Source organism: Hylobates moloch, unplaced genomic scaffold (genome assembly GCF_009828535.3).
Source record: "Hylobates moloch isolate HMO894 unplaced genomic scaffold, HMol_V3 SCAFFOLD_8, whole genome shotgun sequence".
Taxonomy (NCBI): Eukaryota; Metazoa; Chordata; class Mammalia; order Primates; family Hylobatidae; genus Hylobates; species Hylobates moloch.
Window position 1 is genome coordinate 20,486,477 of NW_026652283.1, and position 16,944 is coordinate 20,503,420.

General features: G+C 35.1%; 1 protein-coding gene across 1 annotated transcript in view; it reads right to left on the reverse strand.

Moving 5' to 3' along the window:
- The window catches only part of ABCC9 (ATP binding cassette subfamily C member 9), a 229,938-nt gene that overhangs the window by 126,986 nt on the left and 86,008 nt on the right, over window positions 1-16,944 (reverse strand). The window contains exons 9-10 of the mRNA XM_058443111.1: window positions 16,182-16,323; window positions 6,345-6,466 (exon numbers count right to left, since the gene is read on the reverse strand). Of these exons, the coding sequence (XP_058299094.1) occupies window positions 6,345-6,466; window positions 16,182-16,323 (264 nt within the window). The remainder of the gene's footprint in view (window positions 1-6,344; window positions 6,467-16,181; window positions 16,324-16,944) is intronic.

Consider the following 16,944-nt stretch of genomic DNA (forward strand, 5'->3'; position numbering starts at 1 on the left):
AATTATGAAAGACTGACCATTTTCCCCTAAAATCAGGAACCAGACAGGATTTCAGTCTTATGTCTATTTGGCATTTTACTGGATGTCTTAGCTACAGCAATATGACAAGAAAAAAAAAGAAAAAAGAACGCATCAAGCAGGTTGAAAGAAAATAAGTGTCTCTATTTGCAGATGGCATGTTTGTTTATACAGAAAACCTTAGGAAACCTACAAAGCAGGAACTAAAAGTAATAAGTGAATTTCTAAGGCTGCAAGATACAAAGTCAATATACAAACTCATTTTATCTTATTTTATTTTTTATTTGTAGGTATATACTTATGTGTTACATGAAATGTTTTGATACAGGTATGCAATGAGTAATAATCATATCAGAGTAAATATGGCATTGATCACCTCAAGCATTTATCCTTTCTGTTAAAAATAATCCAATTGTACTCTTTTAGTTCTTTTTTAAATGTACAATTAAATTATTACTGACTGTAGTCACACTGTTGTGCTATCAAATACTAGGTCTTATTCATTTTTCCTAATTTTTGTACCCATTAAACATCCCAATTTGCCTCTCCCAGCACCCACTACCCTTCCCAGCCTCTGGTATCCATCTTTCTACTCTCTGTCTCCATGAGTTCAATTGTTTTGATTTTTTTGCTCCCACAGATAAGTGAGAACATGAGACGTCTGTCTTTGTGTGCCTGCCTTATTTCACTTAAACAATGATCTCAAGTTCCATCCATGTGGTTGCAAATGACAGGATCTTATTCTTATTTTACAGCTAAATAGGACTCCACTGTGGTATATGTATCACAGTTTCTTTATCCGTTCATCTGTTTACAGACATTTAGGTTGCTTCAAAATCTTCGCTATTGTGAACAGTGTTGCAATAAACATGGGAGTGCAGATATCTATTCGATATACTGACTTCCTTTCTTTTGGGTATAGACCTAGGAGTGGGGTTGCTGAATTGTATGGTAGCTCAACTTTTTGTTTTTTAAGGAACCTACAAACTGTTCTTCATAGTGGTTGTACTAATTTACATTTCTACCAATAGTGTACAGGGGTTTCCTTTTCTCTTCATGCTTGCCAGCATTACTTATTGCCTGACTTTTGTATACAAGCCATTTTAACTGGAGTGAGATGATATCTCATTGTAGTTTTGATATGCATTTCTCCGATGGTCAGTGATACTGAGCACCTTTTCATATACCTGTTTGCCATTCGTATGTCTTCTTTCGACAAATGTCTATTCAGATCTTTTGCCCCTTTTTTATTGTATTGCTAGTTTTTTTTCCTATAGAGTTGTTTGAGCTCCTTATATATTCTGATCATTAGTCCCTTGTCAGACAGGCAGTTTGCAAATATTTTCTCCCATTCTGTAGATTGTGTCTTCACTTTGTTGACTTTATCCTTTGCTGTGCAGAAGCTTTTTAACTTGATGTGATCCCATCTGTTCATTATTGTTCTGGTTGCCTGTGCTTGAGGGGTATTGCTCAAGAAATCTTTGCCCAGTCCAATGTCCTAGAGAGTTTCCCAATATTTTCTTGTAGTAGTTTCACAGTTTGAGGTTTTAGATTTAAGTCTTTAATCCATTTTGATTTTGTTTCTGCACATGGTGAGAGACAAGGGTCTAGCTTTGTTCTTCTGCATATGGATATCCAGTTTTCCCAGAACCGTTTATTGAAGTGACTGTCCTTTCCTCAGTGTATGTTCTTGGCCCTTTTTAAAAGATAACTTCACTATAGATGTATGGATTTATCTCTGGATTCTATATTCTGTTCCACTTATCTATGTGTCTGTTTTTATGCCAGTACCATGCCATTTTGTTTACTATAGCTCTGTAGTATAAAGTCAGTAATGTGATTCCTCTGGTTTTGTACTATTTGCTTAGGATAGCTTTGACTATTCTAGGTCTTTTGTGGCTGCCTATAAATTTTAGAATTGTTTTTTCTATTTCTGTGGAAAATGTCATTGGTATTTTGATAGGGATTGCATTAAATCTGTAGATTGCTTTGAGTAGTAAGGGCATTTTAACAATGCTTATTTTTCCAGTCCATAAATATGGAATATCTTTCCATTTATTTGTGTCTTCTTCAATTTCATGCACCAATGTTTGATAGTTTTTGTTACAGAGATCTTTCACTTCTTTGGTTAATTCCTAGGTATTTTATTTTATTTGTAGCTATTGTAAACAGGATTACTTTCTTGATTTCTTTTTCAGATTGTTCAGTGTTGGTGTATATAAATGCTACTGATTTTTGTATGTTGATTTTGTATCCTATAACTTTACTGAATATATTTATTAGTTCTAATAGTTTTTTGGTGCAATCTTTAGGTTTTTCCAAATATAAGATCATATCATCTGCAAACAAGGACAATTTGACTTCTTCATTTCCAATTTAGATGTTCTTTATTTCATATTATCTGATTGCTCTAGGTAAGACTTCCAGTACTATGTTTAATAACAGTGGTGAAAGTGGGCATTCTTGTTGTGTTTTTGATCTAAGATGAAAGGCTTTCAATTTTTTTGCACTCAATTTGAGTCTAGCTATGGGTCTGTCATATGTGGCTGTTATTATGTTGAAGTATGTTCCTTCTATACCCAACTGTTTTAGCATTTTTTTCATAAAGGGATGTTGAATTTTATCAAATGCTTTTTCAGCATTGATTGAAATGACTGTATGGTTTTTCATTCTTCATTTTGTTAATATGACACATAATATTAATTGATTTGCAAATGTTGAACCATGCTTGCATTCTAGGGATAAATCCCACTTGATCATGATGAATGATCTTTTTAATGTGTTGTTGAATTTGATTTGCTAGTATTTTGTTGAGAATTTTTGCATCAATACTTAATTGCATTTCACATAATGGAAGAAACAATTGAAAAATGAAATATGAAATAAATTTCACATACAATAAAAGAAGGAAAACAAAGAAAAATACTTGAAATAAAGTTAACAAGACATGAAAGACCTCTACACTGAAAACTACAAAACATTGTAAAGGGAAACAAAAGACCTAAATAAATGAAGAGCGGAGTGTGAAACCCAATAGTGTGAAGATGCCAATTATCTCCTGAATTGTTTTACAAATTCAATGCAATCCCCATAATGGTCCTACCAAGCTTTTTTTTTTTTTTTTTTTTTTTTGGAGAGATTGTAAACCTGATTCTAAACTGTATATAGAAACCCAGAGGAACTAGAATAGCCAAAGCAAACTTTGGAGAAAAACAAAGAAAATGTTGTGTGACTTACAATTTATGACTTCAAGAACTCCAAAGCAAGAGAAAATGTTAGTCGCATAAAAATCTATGAATACATCAAAGAAACAGAAAATAGAGCCAAAATAGATTAAATTTAAACATTTGATTTAATTTTTTTTTACAGAAATACCAATGCAATCTCGTGAGAAACAGAAAGTCTATCCCACAAATGGTGCTGGAACACATTGATATCCACTTGGAAAAAAAAAAAAAAAGAACTTTGACACCTATCTTACACCATATACACAATTAATTTAAAATGAATCATAGTCCTAAAAATAAAAATGGAAACCATAAAGCATCTAAAAGCAAACAGGAGAATAAGAGGAAAACATATTTAGAGGGAAGACAAAGATGTCTTAAGAAAGCAATAACTAAGGACTAGAAGAAATGATAAATTATACTACATCAAAATTAAAAATCTTCTGCTCATTAAAAGACCCTATTAAATAAATGAATATGTATGCCACAGACTAGAAGGAAAACATTCTCAAAACATGTAACTGATGACATACTAATATCTAGTATGTGCAAAATATTCCTACAGCTCAATAATAAAAGTGCAACCCAATGAAACATGGGCAAGAGATATGAATAGCCACATCTCAAAGATAAAAAATGGCCAACAAACTCATCAAAAAGTGCTCAACATAATTAGTCACCAGAGAAATGCAAATTAAAACCACAATGTGTTACCAGTACACACCCACTAGCATGACTAAATTAGAAAGACCAAGATCACCAAATGATGAACATGTGGAACTGGAACTTTTACACCTTGTTAGTGAGTATAAAAAATGATACAACCATTTTGGGAAAAGATGTCAGTTTCTTAAAATATGAACATTTACCCACTTATCCTATGACCCAGAGATTTCACTCTTAGGTATTTACCTAAGAGAAACAAATGCATATAGCCACAAAATACTTGTTAAGAATGTTGATAGCAGCTTTTATTCTCATGATGGCTAAAACCTGGAGATAGTACAGATGTCTATTAACAAGAGATTGAAAAAACTATGATATAGTTATACAATTAAATACAACAATTATAAGAAAATATTGATCTATGCTACATCACAGATGAGCATCAAAAAATCATGCTTAGAAAAAGAAGCCTTACTTAAAAGTCTATACTGTGTCTTTCAATTTACATGAAGTTCTAGAACAGGCAAACCTAATCCATGGTGGGAGTAAAAATCAGAACAGATATTGCCTCTGTAAAGGTGAAACTGAGTTTAAGAAAATTTGCATGGATGATAGTTATGTCATGATAGCGTTATACAGGTACATGCATTTAGCAAATTAAGATCGCTGTGTTTCATGTATATGAATTTTGTCTCACAAAAAGATATGCATGAAGCATTCCGACATAAAGTATACTAATGTCTACAACTTACCTTAAAATGCATCAAAACTAAGATGGAGAGAGGTATTAATAGAAGGATGAAAAGATGTAGCTATGTGATAAAACAAAGAGAACAAATGTAATTTGAAGAATTCAGATGTTGGGTAAGTGGGAATTCACATGATTCTTTCAACTTTCTGTACATTTGGTGATTTTCATAATGAAATGTTGAGACAAAATTACTAGCTTTGTGGTCTTAAAATGAGTAACTTTCCTAGGTCCAAATTTTTCTCTGTTAAAATAACAAGAGATATTATATTTTATCTCCATGTCCTTCCAGCAATATGATCAAATTGTGCTGTCTTGCACCTAAATAACAATAATAGCCCTCTTCTGATTGCATTTCCTTCAAAACATTATTAATATCTAAATTCCTTTCTAGTTATAACCTTTCTTTTTACCATCAACTTTTCAAAAATATATATTTAGCTTATTAAATTCTCAATTTTATGTATTTTTTTGCAGCTACTTGTTGGAAATTTCTTTTTTTTTTTGGCATTTTCTGCAATAATGTCTGCCTCCCATTTTGTACAAAAGACCTTTCTATTAAGATAATTCAAAAGTCGACAGCCTTTTAAATTAATATTTAACCCTCTCTACCTTTTTTATTAGATTGCCTTTAACAATCATATAATGTGACACAACATATAATTAAATAATCAGTATCTTTCATGCATCCATTTTCGATTTTTGTGTCCTCTGGACAAATGAATAAAATACTGTGTGTGTGTTTTCATTATTTCTTCTCCTAATTTCTATATCATTAGTCAACATCATTTTCATTATACAACAGTCAAATAAAATCAGAAACAGTAAGCATCATTCACACAAACACATAATTCAAACTACAATTTCAGGAAGTTCATAGCCCATCTGTGATCCTTGTTCCATACCTTTATCTCTTTAAGAAAGAAAGTATACTCCAAGGAATACAGTGACGGGTCAGAGTATTGAACATAACTAATATAGATGCGTTGTATAATTTTGACCCAAGGCAAAAATAAAATTAGGAATATTTTAGACAGCCTCTGATTTCCACAGAACGAGGAGGCAAGAGAGGCTAATAAGACAATTTTAGTCACAATGCAGGTGTGAAAGGCCGTGATTTAAAGGCAGCTGCTCCTCAGGACAACATACTTTTCATTATGCTAGAAACATACTCTGCTACATAGTAATTCTAGTAAAACGTGGCATTCCCACAGCATCAGTGAAAGGCTTGAACCTTGGGAAAATGTCCTTGGACTCCAAGCCAGAGGCAGAAACACCTGGAACTAGAGGAGATGACTTGTTCACAGGGCAGCATGGTGCCGCAGCTCCTCACAAGAGCTCTGATTCTTAAAATACAACTTCTGCAAGCCAGGAGGCCAGCACATTCCCTCCACTTTCTTCCCCCACCCCCCCGCCCCCCTACATACAGACACACCACAGAGAGCGTTTATTGCAGAAGAGATGACCTGGAGGTATGGAATTTTCACAGCCTAGGGCAACTCAGCTTATCTTCAACCCCACATTTACTGGGCAGCTACAGGAGAATTAATCACCGTGGTTTTCCCTTACTTTCTACTCCCCACACACTCTGATAGTATTTACCCCGAGGAAAAAGAAAAATAACCCTTTAGGGAGAAAAAACAAATAGCTCTTTAAGGAGAAACAACAAAAGTGATCATACTTACCTAAAAGTAATTTAGGAAAGTTTGATGTCTCGATATTATGATAATACACTATCGACGTTGTAGTGGCAACGAATCCCATCACGGCCGGCATAAAGAGGTGGAGGTGCCTTGATTCCCGCCGCCTACAAAGAGCAGTACGTCAGTGCCTAAAGCTGATGGTTCCACATAATTTCTCATTTTTTTCCAATTTTTTCATAAGAACTCTATCTTAGCAATAAGATGTTTAAAATACAGAATGCAATAGTAGTTTCCAAGATAATATATAAGGGAAGAATATATTGAAAGACATTGTTCTGCGGAAGGGATTTATCTTAACATGAAGGGCCGAGTAAACAACCAAACTGTACCTTAAAATGCTCACAAAGAAACAAATGTATAACTACTCCTATACTGTAGGGCAGAGCTGCTGAAATAGTTTAACAACTAAAGCAAGTGAAAACAGTTAACACAATCTGAACTCCAATGTGTGTGAAAAGGGTGTTTGTTCCTTTGACAGCACTCCCAACTTGATAGTCTTCAGGGATTTCTCCATTCTCATTAATTCATTCAATGCATCTGTGATTGCTGGTCCAGATACCGTATTAGGTTCTTGGATACAACAATGAAGAAAGCAAGATGTAACATCTGTAGTCAAAAAATCTTGTATATTGAAGATACCAATAGCAAATAGGAAATTACAACACAGCTGAAGGGACAGTGTGAGAACATAGAGTGCACGTCTGGGACAGAGAAAGCTTTGAGAAGGAAGTGACTTCCAAACTGACACTTTAAGAATGAGGAATGGCTACTCAGAGGAAGAAGAGAGGAGGACAGTTCCAGGCAGAGGGGCCAATGGGTTCAAGGGTATTGTAAGCAATTCAGCAAGACTGCAAGGAGAACAGACTGCACTCTGAAGGCAACAGAAATCACCAGGTGAACCAGTGATTCCAGACCAGATGTGCATCGTGGACGGCTCTCAACTCCATTGGCATTAATAATGCCACAGAGTGAAACATTTTGCTTTTCTCAAATTACTTGAAGATATTAGTACATAAATGGTACAGAGAAGAGAGTGACTAGTTCAAGACTGGGGGAAAGGAGAACACTGAGAAAGTCATTCCAGGAGAGGTATGGCTGACAATGGGAACTGAAATATGAAAAGGAATCCACTGGTCAGGAAAAGGGTCATTTTAAAAAAGGAACAGAATGTACAAATACATCGAAGCATGAAACAATACAACATGTTCAAAATTCCAAGTAGTTTAATATTCTTGAAACAGAAAGATTAAGATAGAATGTATCATGGAAGGCTTTGTATGCCATGGTAAGAGGCTGGCATCTCAACCTGTGGAAAACTGAAACACTTGAATAGGTAAGCGGTATGATCAGATTTGTTTTAAATGGATCGCTCTAGCAGTCATGTGGATAAGGAAGTTGGCTGGTAATACACGAGTTTGTAGTGGAGGGGGAGAAACGGAAGGAAGAAAAGCAGTTAGGAAACTATGGGTATAAAGTCAGGTGACAGATGATAAAGGTCTGACTTCAGCTTTGGCAGCAGTAACATGGAGGAAATAATACATTTGGAAAAGATTGATTGTTAAAATAGACAGGAGTTTACCAGCATTAGGCTATGAGGGTGATGGCAATAGAGAAGTAGAAGATAATTCCTAGGGTGTCTGTGTAGATGGCTGTGTGACCAAATAAGATTTTAAGAGGATGAGCAGATTGGAAAGAGGAGCTAGTAAGTTTCACTAGACATTTATGGATTGTGAAGGTGTCTAATAAGCATGGAAATGGAATTGTAAGTGTCTGCAGAGATTTGGAACATGGTCAGTGATATAATTTGGAATCATTAATATAGACATGGTAATAAAAATGTGAGAGTAGTATGGTAGCGCTTAAAAACCACCTACCACCTCCTGTAAATAGATCAAAATCATCAGAGGAAAAAATAGATAACTATTTTGTCAGTACAGAAATTAGGAAATGCTTCTAATATTCTCTATTGAATCAAAGAAAGAATCCGGCTGGATGTGGTGGCTTACACCTGTAATCCCTGCACTTAGCAAGGCCGAGGTGGGCGGATCACTCGAGGCCGGGAGTTTGAAACCAGCTTGGGCAACATGGTGAAACTCCGTCTCTATTAAAAATACAAAAATTAGCCGTGTGTGTTGCCGCATGCCTGTGACCCCAGCTACTCGGGGGACTGAGGCAGGAGGATCGCTTGGACCCGGGAGGCAGACATTGCAGAGATCACGCGGCTGCACTCCAGCCTAGGCATCAGAGCAAGACTCTGTCTCAAAAAAAGAAGGAAAGGAAAGGAAATGAAGGGGAGGAGAGGGGAGGGAAGGGGGAAAGGAAGGAAGGAAGGAAGGAAAGAAGGAAGGAAGGAAGGAAGGAAAAGAAGAAAGAAAAGAGAGAAAGAAAGAAAGAGAGAGAGAGAAAGAAAAACAGAAAGAAAGAAAGAAAGAAGAAAAGAAAAGAAAGGAAAGAGGAAGGGAGGGAGGGAGGGAGGGAGGAAGGAAGGAAGGAAGGAAGGATGGAAGGAAGGAAGGAAACCAAAATTCACTTACTAATATGATTTAGGAAATTTTAAAGTGAGCACCCTCCCTATCCAATCCTGTAAAATGTGGTCACAACCATACTCACAAGAAAGTTTATAACCTTAAAGAGGTTTGCTAAGAAATAATTATAATAAATAAATTTAAAAATCAATTTAAGATTTTACAAAAAGAATGACAGACCATTATTAAAGGAAGCAATAACGAAAATTTAATAAAGATAATAGCAGCTACAATAAAGTTTTGTACTTATTGTGGCACTCCTTTATTAGGGATTTAATATGTCTTTTAACCATGCGAGTATTTTTAAACGATTGCTGTTATTTTGTTAGTTTTCTCTTTACAAAGCTTCATAGGTTTTGAATGGTCTTCCAATGCTATTTTTTTCCCTTCAGCTATGCTCTTTCTAGAGTATGATTTGCAGACCTCGATGGCTTAGTAGGAGCGCATATGTCCCATTACAGCAGAAAATCTTTAGTCAGAACATTGGAAAGAAATTTTTAAAGAATTATATTGCGAAGGTGAAAGAAATCATTTCGAAAGAGAGAAAACGATAAAAATAAAAACCTAATAAAAACACATTAATAGTGAAGATTTTAATACACTGCTTTTAGAATTTGACAGATTAAATAGTATAAAAACAAGCAACATATAGAACTTCAGTAATACAACCAGTAAACGCAATAAAATTTTGTCTCCTACAAAGTGTGTATATTACTTTCTAATACTAATTAAATATTTATAAAATAATCAAGTATTTGACTATAATAAAAATGTTAAACTGCAAAGAGTAATCATTTCACAAACTACATGCTTTAATAATAAACCAATCAAATTAAACCAAAGAGAAAACTGAAAAGGATTCCTAAACCTAAGAGAGTATCTAAACTGGAATCTCGGGTAGAAATAAAAAGGAGAACAAAACTCATGCAGAACAAAGGATGTTCCAAAAGAAAAATTACTAGCTTTAAATGCTTGTATTACTAAAAAACAAAATCAAATATCCTATTAGGAAAGCCTTTGCATTGTTTTTCTAATTGTAATGAGCATTTGTCATATATTAAGTAAATAATTCATACAGGTTTTATTTAAAAAAAGAAAGATGGAGTGATCAGCAGTGTCATAAGTAATAATGATGATAAAGACAAAAGAGTCTCCATTAGTTGTCATTAATAATCATGAAGATTCTTACACAAGTAGTTTCCAGAATAAGATGGGGCAAGAGAAAAAGCAAAACTAAATGTCTGGATTTAGAAGTAACTAGAAGAGTGTGTTATCATTCCTCTTTCTTTATTATAAAATGTTAGATATTGTCAATTGGTTTTGTACTGGGTATTAATTTATATATATATATATTCATTATACTTTAAGTTCTAGGGTACATGTGCACAACGTGCAGGTTTGTTACATATGTATACATGTGCCATGTTGGTGTGCTTACATTAGGTATATCTCCTAATGCTATCCCTCCCCCCTCCCCCCACCCCAAGACAGGCCCCAGTGTGTGATGTTCCCCTTCCTGTGTCCAAGTGTTTATGAGTGAGAACATGCGGTGTTTGGCTTTTTGTCCTTGCAATAGTTTGCTGAGAATGATGGTTTCCAGCTTCACCCATGTCCCTACAAAGGACATGAACTCATCATTTTTTATGGCTGCATAGTATTCCATGGTGTATATGTGCCACATTTTCTTAATCCAGATAAGTGACAGAAAGTTTTGAAAATTATCTTTATTCTACAGGTTATTAATGTTATATTTCTATATAATATGGAACAATACCATTCTTCCGATATGTATTGTAAAGTTAGGATAATTATAAAAGTATAACACTGCCCAAGTAGTCAATAAACAGACTACTTGGGCAGTCTGTTTATAGTGCTATTTTTATAGCACTATAAAAATTCAAAGTTTTTTTTTTTTTTTACAAATGAGGTTTTCAATAAAGCAGACCTCTGAAAGGAGGAAGGAAAGAAGTTAAATGATTGGCATACCTGGGGAGGTCATGTTATACACAGATAATCTTAGGTCTCATCTGTAAAACTAAGACAAGATCCTCTCAGCGTAGATAATGTCACAGAATTACAGGCCACTGGAGCAGGAAGGTGGAATAGGACTTTCCAGCACAAATGAGTTGAAAATTTATGTCTACACAATATGTGCAAATGTGCACAGAAATATTTATAGCAGTTTTTTTGATAATTGCCAAAACTTAGAAGCAATCCAGATGCCCTTCAGTGGGCAAATGGATAAATAAATGGTGGTATATCCAGACAATAGAATATCACTCAGCACTAAAATGAAATGATCTATTTGGCCGTGAAAAAACTTAGAGGCACCTTAAATGCAGATGACTATGAAATTATATGGGATATATATTGGGGGTTTTGATAGCGGGGAAGATTGGGCATACGTGGGGGAAAGAGGGAATCTATTTTCCACTCAATTTTGCTGTAAACCTAAAACTGCTCTAGAAAAAAACTGTTCATATTTTTTAAAGTACCTGATTTCAGAAAATGTAAGCTTTATTTGCTAAAAATATAGAAGCACATTTAAATTTAAAAATTAAATTGAACTATGATATGGTTTGGCTGTGTTCCCACCCTAAATCTCACCTTGAATTGTAATCCAAATTGTAATCCCCATGTGTTGGGGGAAGGACCTCATGAGAGGTGACTAGACAATGGCAGCAATTCCCCCATGCTGTTCTCAGCATTATCAGTGAGCTCTCACGAGATCTGATGGTTTTATAAGGGTCTTTTCCCCTCTTTGCTCTGCACTTCTCTCTCCTGCCACCATATGAAGAAGGAATTGTTTGCTTCCCTTTCTGCCATGATTGTAAGTTTCCTAAGGTCTCCCCAGCCATGTGGAATTATGAGTCAATTAAACCTTTTTCCTTTATTATAAAAAAAAAAAAGTAACTAGAAGATGACGTTTCAAAAGGCCTGGATAAAAACGGTAATGAGAAGTCTACACCTAAAGAGTAGAAGAGCATAACACAGAATCAAGGGTGTATTTTTACCTGTTTTTAGGACCTCTTTTATCATGACCACTACAAACAAGTTTCTACCATTAGGATATATCATTATTATTGTGAGTTCAGTCTGTGTTTTGTGAGGACCTGACCGAATCTACATATCAACCAGAGGAGTTCTCCTTGTCCACATGATGTCAAGTTTCAAAAAAATATTGGATGATCTATCTTCTACTTTATACATGCACATATAAACAGATACAGTAGACTAAATGTTACTGTATAAAAATTAAGCCTAGAATTGGCTATGCTAGTATAAATATACCAGCATTTTAAACAGTTACCAATAAGATAATATCCAATTAAGCTTCTAAATGCCTGGTGGGATGGCATCTATTAGAGTCTCTAATTTTTCTTTTTATCAGAAATTAAGACATGCACATATCTGCAAAAAGCCCTCATAAAACATTACAAAATAGTTGGTTCCATGACAAATGCTTAGAAGTTTCATTCCTTGTTAATTGCAACAGAAAACATAAACAGATGTCAGGGAGGTTCCAGTTCAATAAGAAGAAAATAAATGTTAGACTTTCCTATCAAAAAATTTAGAGGCCTTCTAATATTAACTCCTCAATGAAAGTTACACCATTTAGCATAATTTCATAATCAAAATTTTCCTATTCTTGAGTTTATTTTGTTACTATATAAGAAAAATATTTTCACCAGATTATGTTCGTTTATAAATATAATTCATTATATTTTAACTGCCTAATAGAAACATCTTATTTTATAAAAATAATAAAATTCATTTAAAATATGGGTTTTCAAAACTATAAAATCCTAGAAGACAACCTAAGCAATACCATTCAGGACATAGGTATGAGCAAAGATTCCATGGCGAAGATGCCAAAAACAATTGCAACCAAAGCAAAACTTGACAAGTGGAATCTAATTAAACTAAAGAGCTCCTGCACAGCGAAAGAAACTATCAACAGAGGAAAAAGACAACCTACAAAATGGGAGAAATTTTTTGCAAACTATGCATCCAACAAGGATGTAATGTCCAGCACCTGTAAGGAACTTACATAAATTTACAAGAAAAAAACAAACAACCCCATAAAAAAGTGGGCAAAGGACATGAACAGACACTTTTCTAAAGAAGACACACACACAGCCAACAATCATATGAAGAAAAGCTCAACATCCTTGATCATTAGAGAAATGCAAATAAAAACCACAATGAGATACCATCTCATACCAGTCAAATGGCTACAATTAAGAAGTCAAAAAATAACAGATGTTGGTGAGGTTGTGGAGAAAATGGAATACTTATGCACTGTTTGTTGGAGTGTAAATTAGTTTAGCCATTGTAGAAGACAGTGTGGTGATTCCTCAAAGACCAAAAAACAGAAATATCATTTGACCCAGCAATCCCATTATTGGATAATGGGAATATAAATCATTCTATTATAAAGACACAAACATGCATGCATATGTTCACTGCAGTAGTACTCACAATAGCAAAGACATGGAATCAACCTAAATGTCCATCAGTGATAGACTGGATAAAGAAAATGTGGTACATATACACTATGGGATATTATGCAGCCAGAAAAAAAATGACAAGATCATTTCCTTTGCAGGGACATGGATGGAGCTGGAGGCCATTATTCTTCGCAAACTAACACAGGAACAGAAAACCAAATACCAAGTGTTCTCACTTATAAGTGGGAGCTAAATGATGAGAACACACAGACACACAGAGGGAAACAACACACACTGGGGCTTTTCGGAGGGTGAAGGGTGGGAGGAGGGAGAGGATCAGGAAAAACAACTAATGGGTACTAGGATTAATACCTGGGTGATGAAATAATCTGTACAACAAACCTCCATGACGCAAGTTTACCTGCATAATAAACATGCACTTGTACCCCTGAACTTAAAATAAAATTTAAAAAATTGGTTTTATTACAAATCTTTTTTTAATTTTATTTTATTATTATTATACTTTAAGTTTTAGGGTACATGTGCACAACGTGCAGGTTTGTTACATATGTATATATGTGCCATGTTGGTGTGCTGCACCCATTAACTTGTCATTTAGCATTAGGTATATGTCCTAATGCTATCCCTCCCCCCTCCCCCGACCCCTAACAGTCCCCGGAGTGTGATCTTCCCCTTTCTGTGTCCATGTATTCTCATTGTTCAATTCCCACCTATTAGGGAGAACATGTGGTGTTTGGTTTTTTGTCCTTGTGATAGTTTACTGAGAATGATGATTTCCAGTTTCATCCATGTCCCTACAAAGGACATGAAATCATCATTTTTTACGGCTGCATAGTATTCCATGGTGTATATGTGCCACATTTTCTTAATCCAGTCTATCATTGTTGGACATTTGGCTTGGTTCCAAGTCTTTGCTATTGTGAATAGTGCTGCAATAAACATACGTGTTCATGTGTCTTTATAGCAGCATGATTTATAATCCTTTGGGTATATACCCAGTAATGGGATGGCTGGGTCAAATGGTATTTCTAGTTCGAGATCCCTGAGGAATCGCCACACTGACTTCCACAATGGTCGAACTAGTTTACAGTCCCACCAACAGTGTAAAAGTGTTCCTGTTTCTCCACATCCTCTCCAGCACCTGTTGTTTCCTGACTTTTTAATGATGGCCATTCTAACTGGTGTGAGATGGTATCTCATTGTGCTTTTGATTTGCATTTCTCTGATGGCCAGGGATGATGAGCATTTTTTCATGTGTTTTCTGGCTGCATAAATGTCTTCTTTTGAGAAGTGTCTGTTCATATCCTTTGCCCACTTTTTGATGGGTTTTTTTTTTTTCTTGTAAATTTGTTTGAGTTCATTGTAGATTCTGGATATTAGCCCTTTGTCAGATGAGTAGGTTGTGAAAATTTTCTCCCATTCTGTAGGTTGCCTGTTTACTCTGATGGTAGTTTCTTTTGCTGTACAAAAGCTCTTTAGTTTAATTAGATCCCATTTGTCAATTTTGGCTTTTGTTGCCATTGCTTTTGGTGTTTTAGACATGAAGTCCTTGCTCATGCCTATGTCCTGAATGGTACAAATCTTGATTTTAAAACAGTTTTGTGCTTTGCATCAATTTATGGCTCTATCCTCACTGATTCTCAGACTCATTCATCCTGATTCATCTATCTTTGCTTCTTTACAAAATAAATGGAAAAATCTGAGAAATAATTAATATATTAACGTAAGTATATAGCTATTAGACCTATGTGTAAATGTAGACAATCTTTCCATTTATACCTATTTTTAACATTAAAAAGTTGAAAAAGACATAAGAACTTCCTGCAAGAGCTACATGGATCAGAAAGCAAAAAATATAAAGCACATTTGGCGAAGGATATGAACAGACACTTCTCAAAAGAAGACATTTATGCAGCCAAAAAACACATGAAAAAATGCTCATCATCCCTGGCCATCAGAGAAATGCAAATCAAAAGCACAATGAGATACCATCTCACACCAGTTAGAATGGCCATCATTAAAAAGTCAGGAAACAACAGGTGCTGGAGAGGATGTGGAGAAACAGGAACACTTTTACACTGTTGGTGGGACTGTAAACTAGTTCAACCATTGTAGAAGTCAGTGTGGCGATTCCTCAGGGATCTAGAACTAGAAATACCATTTGACCCAGCCATCCCATTACTGGGTATATAAAGACACATGCACACGTATGTTTATTGCGGCACTATTCACAATAGCAAAGAGTTGGAACCAACCCAAATGTCCAACAACGATAGACTGGATTAAGAAAATGTGGCACATATACACCATGGAATACTATGCAGCCATAAAAAATGATGAGTTCATGTCCTTTGTAGGGACATGGATGAAACTGGAAAACATCATTCTCAGTAAACTATCGCAAGGACAAAAAGCCAAACACCGCATGTTCTCACTAATAGGTGGGAATTGAACAATGAGAACACACGGACACAGGAAGGGGAACATCACACACTGCGGACTGTTGTGGGGTGGGGGGAGTGGGGAGGGACAGCATTAGGAGATATACCTAATGCTAAATGACGAGTTAATGGGTGCAGCACCAACATGGCACATGTATACATATGTAACAAACCTGCACGTTGTGCACATGTACCCTAAAACTTAAAGTATAATAATAATAAAAAACAAAACAAAACAAAAAAGAGATATTCATAAAGTTTAAAAAGTCTAAAAAAAAACAATAAAGCACATTTATGAGCACAAGTTACAAAGATGTGAACTTGTGTAATCATTTACCCACTGGTATACTGCAGTGGTATTATTTAAGTTAGATCACTTACGAGTCTGAAACAATGCCTTCTGCTATTTCACAGACATGCACAAACAGGAGAGCGAATGTAAGAATCCATCTCAGGTTATGTCCCGGAAAATGAAGCCATGTGTTGTGGTGAATTTGTACTTTTGAGCTTTGGCTCCCCCACCCTGGAAAAAAAGAGAGAAAAGTTAAAAAAAAAAAAAAAAAAAAAAGACATAAACCGAAGGCTCAATTGTAATAAACATAATTTAAATTATGATAAGCTTTAAGGAGGGGCGGGGGGGGGGTCCTGAAACCTTAACACTTTCTAGAGTAGCAATGGAAATCCTAGTCTATTTTCATTATTCAGAAAAATTACAATTAACTTTTACAAGACTACCCGGGCTAACACATTAACATTTGTGGCATTACTCAGGAATAATACCAACTCTGGATGACAACATGATTCTACCTCATGCTAATCAGAAGCTCTTCCTGACAGCTTTCTGATTAATTCAAAAGGAAATAAGGTGATGATAATAATACATGAAATTTGGTGTAGAAAATCTTTGAAGACATGAAATCTACAAGGGGACAAATCAAGAAAAGACATATTTGGTTACAAAATACAGGACTCATTAGTTGAGTCAACTCTTAATCATATGCACATCATATGAGAAAAATTTTTATGTATGACTAGACAGGCACTATTATTCAACAAGTAGTACTGGTACTTTTCTCAAAGAAAGCTACAGTTCTTGATGATGAGCTTTTAAGCGATCTCAAAACCATTATAGGTCCCCCCTTAG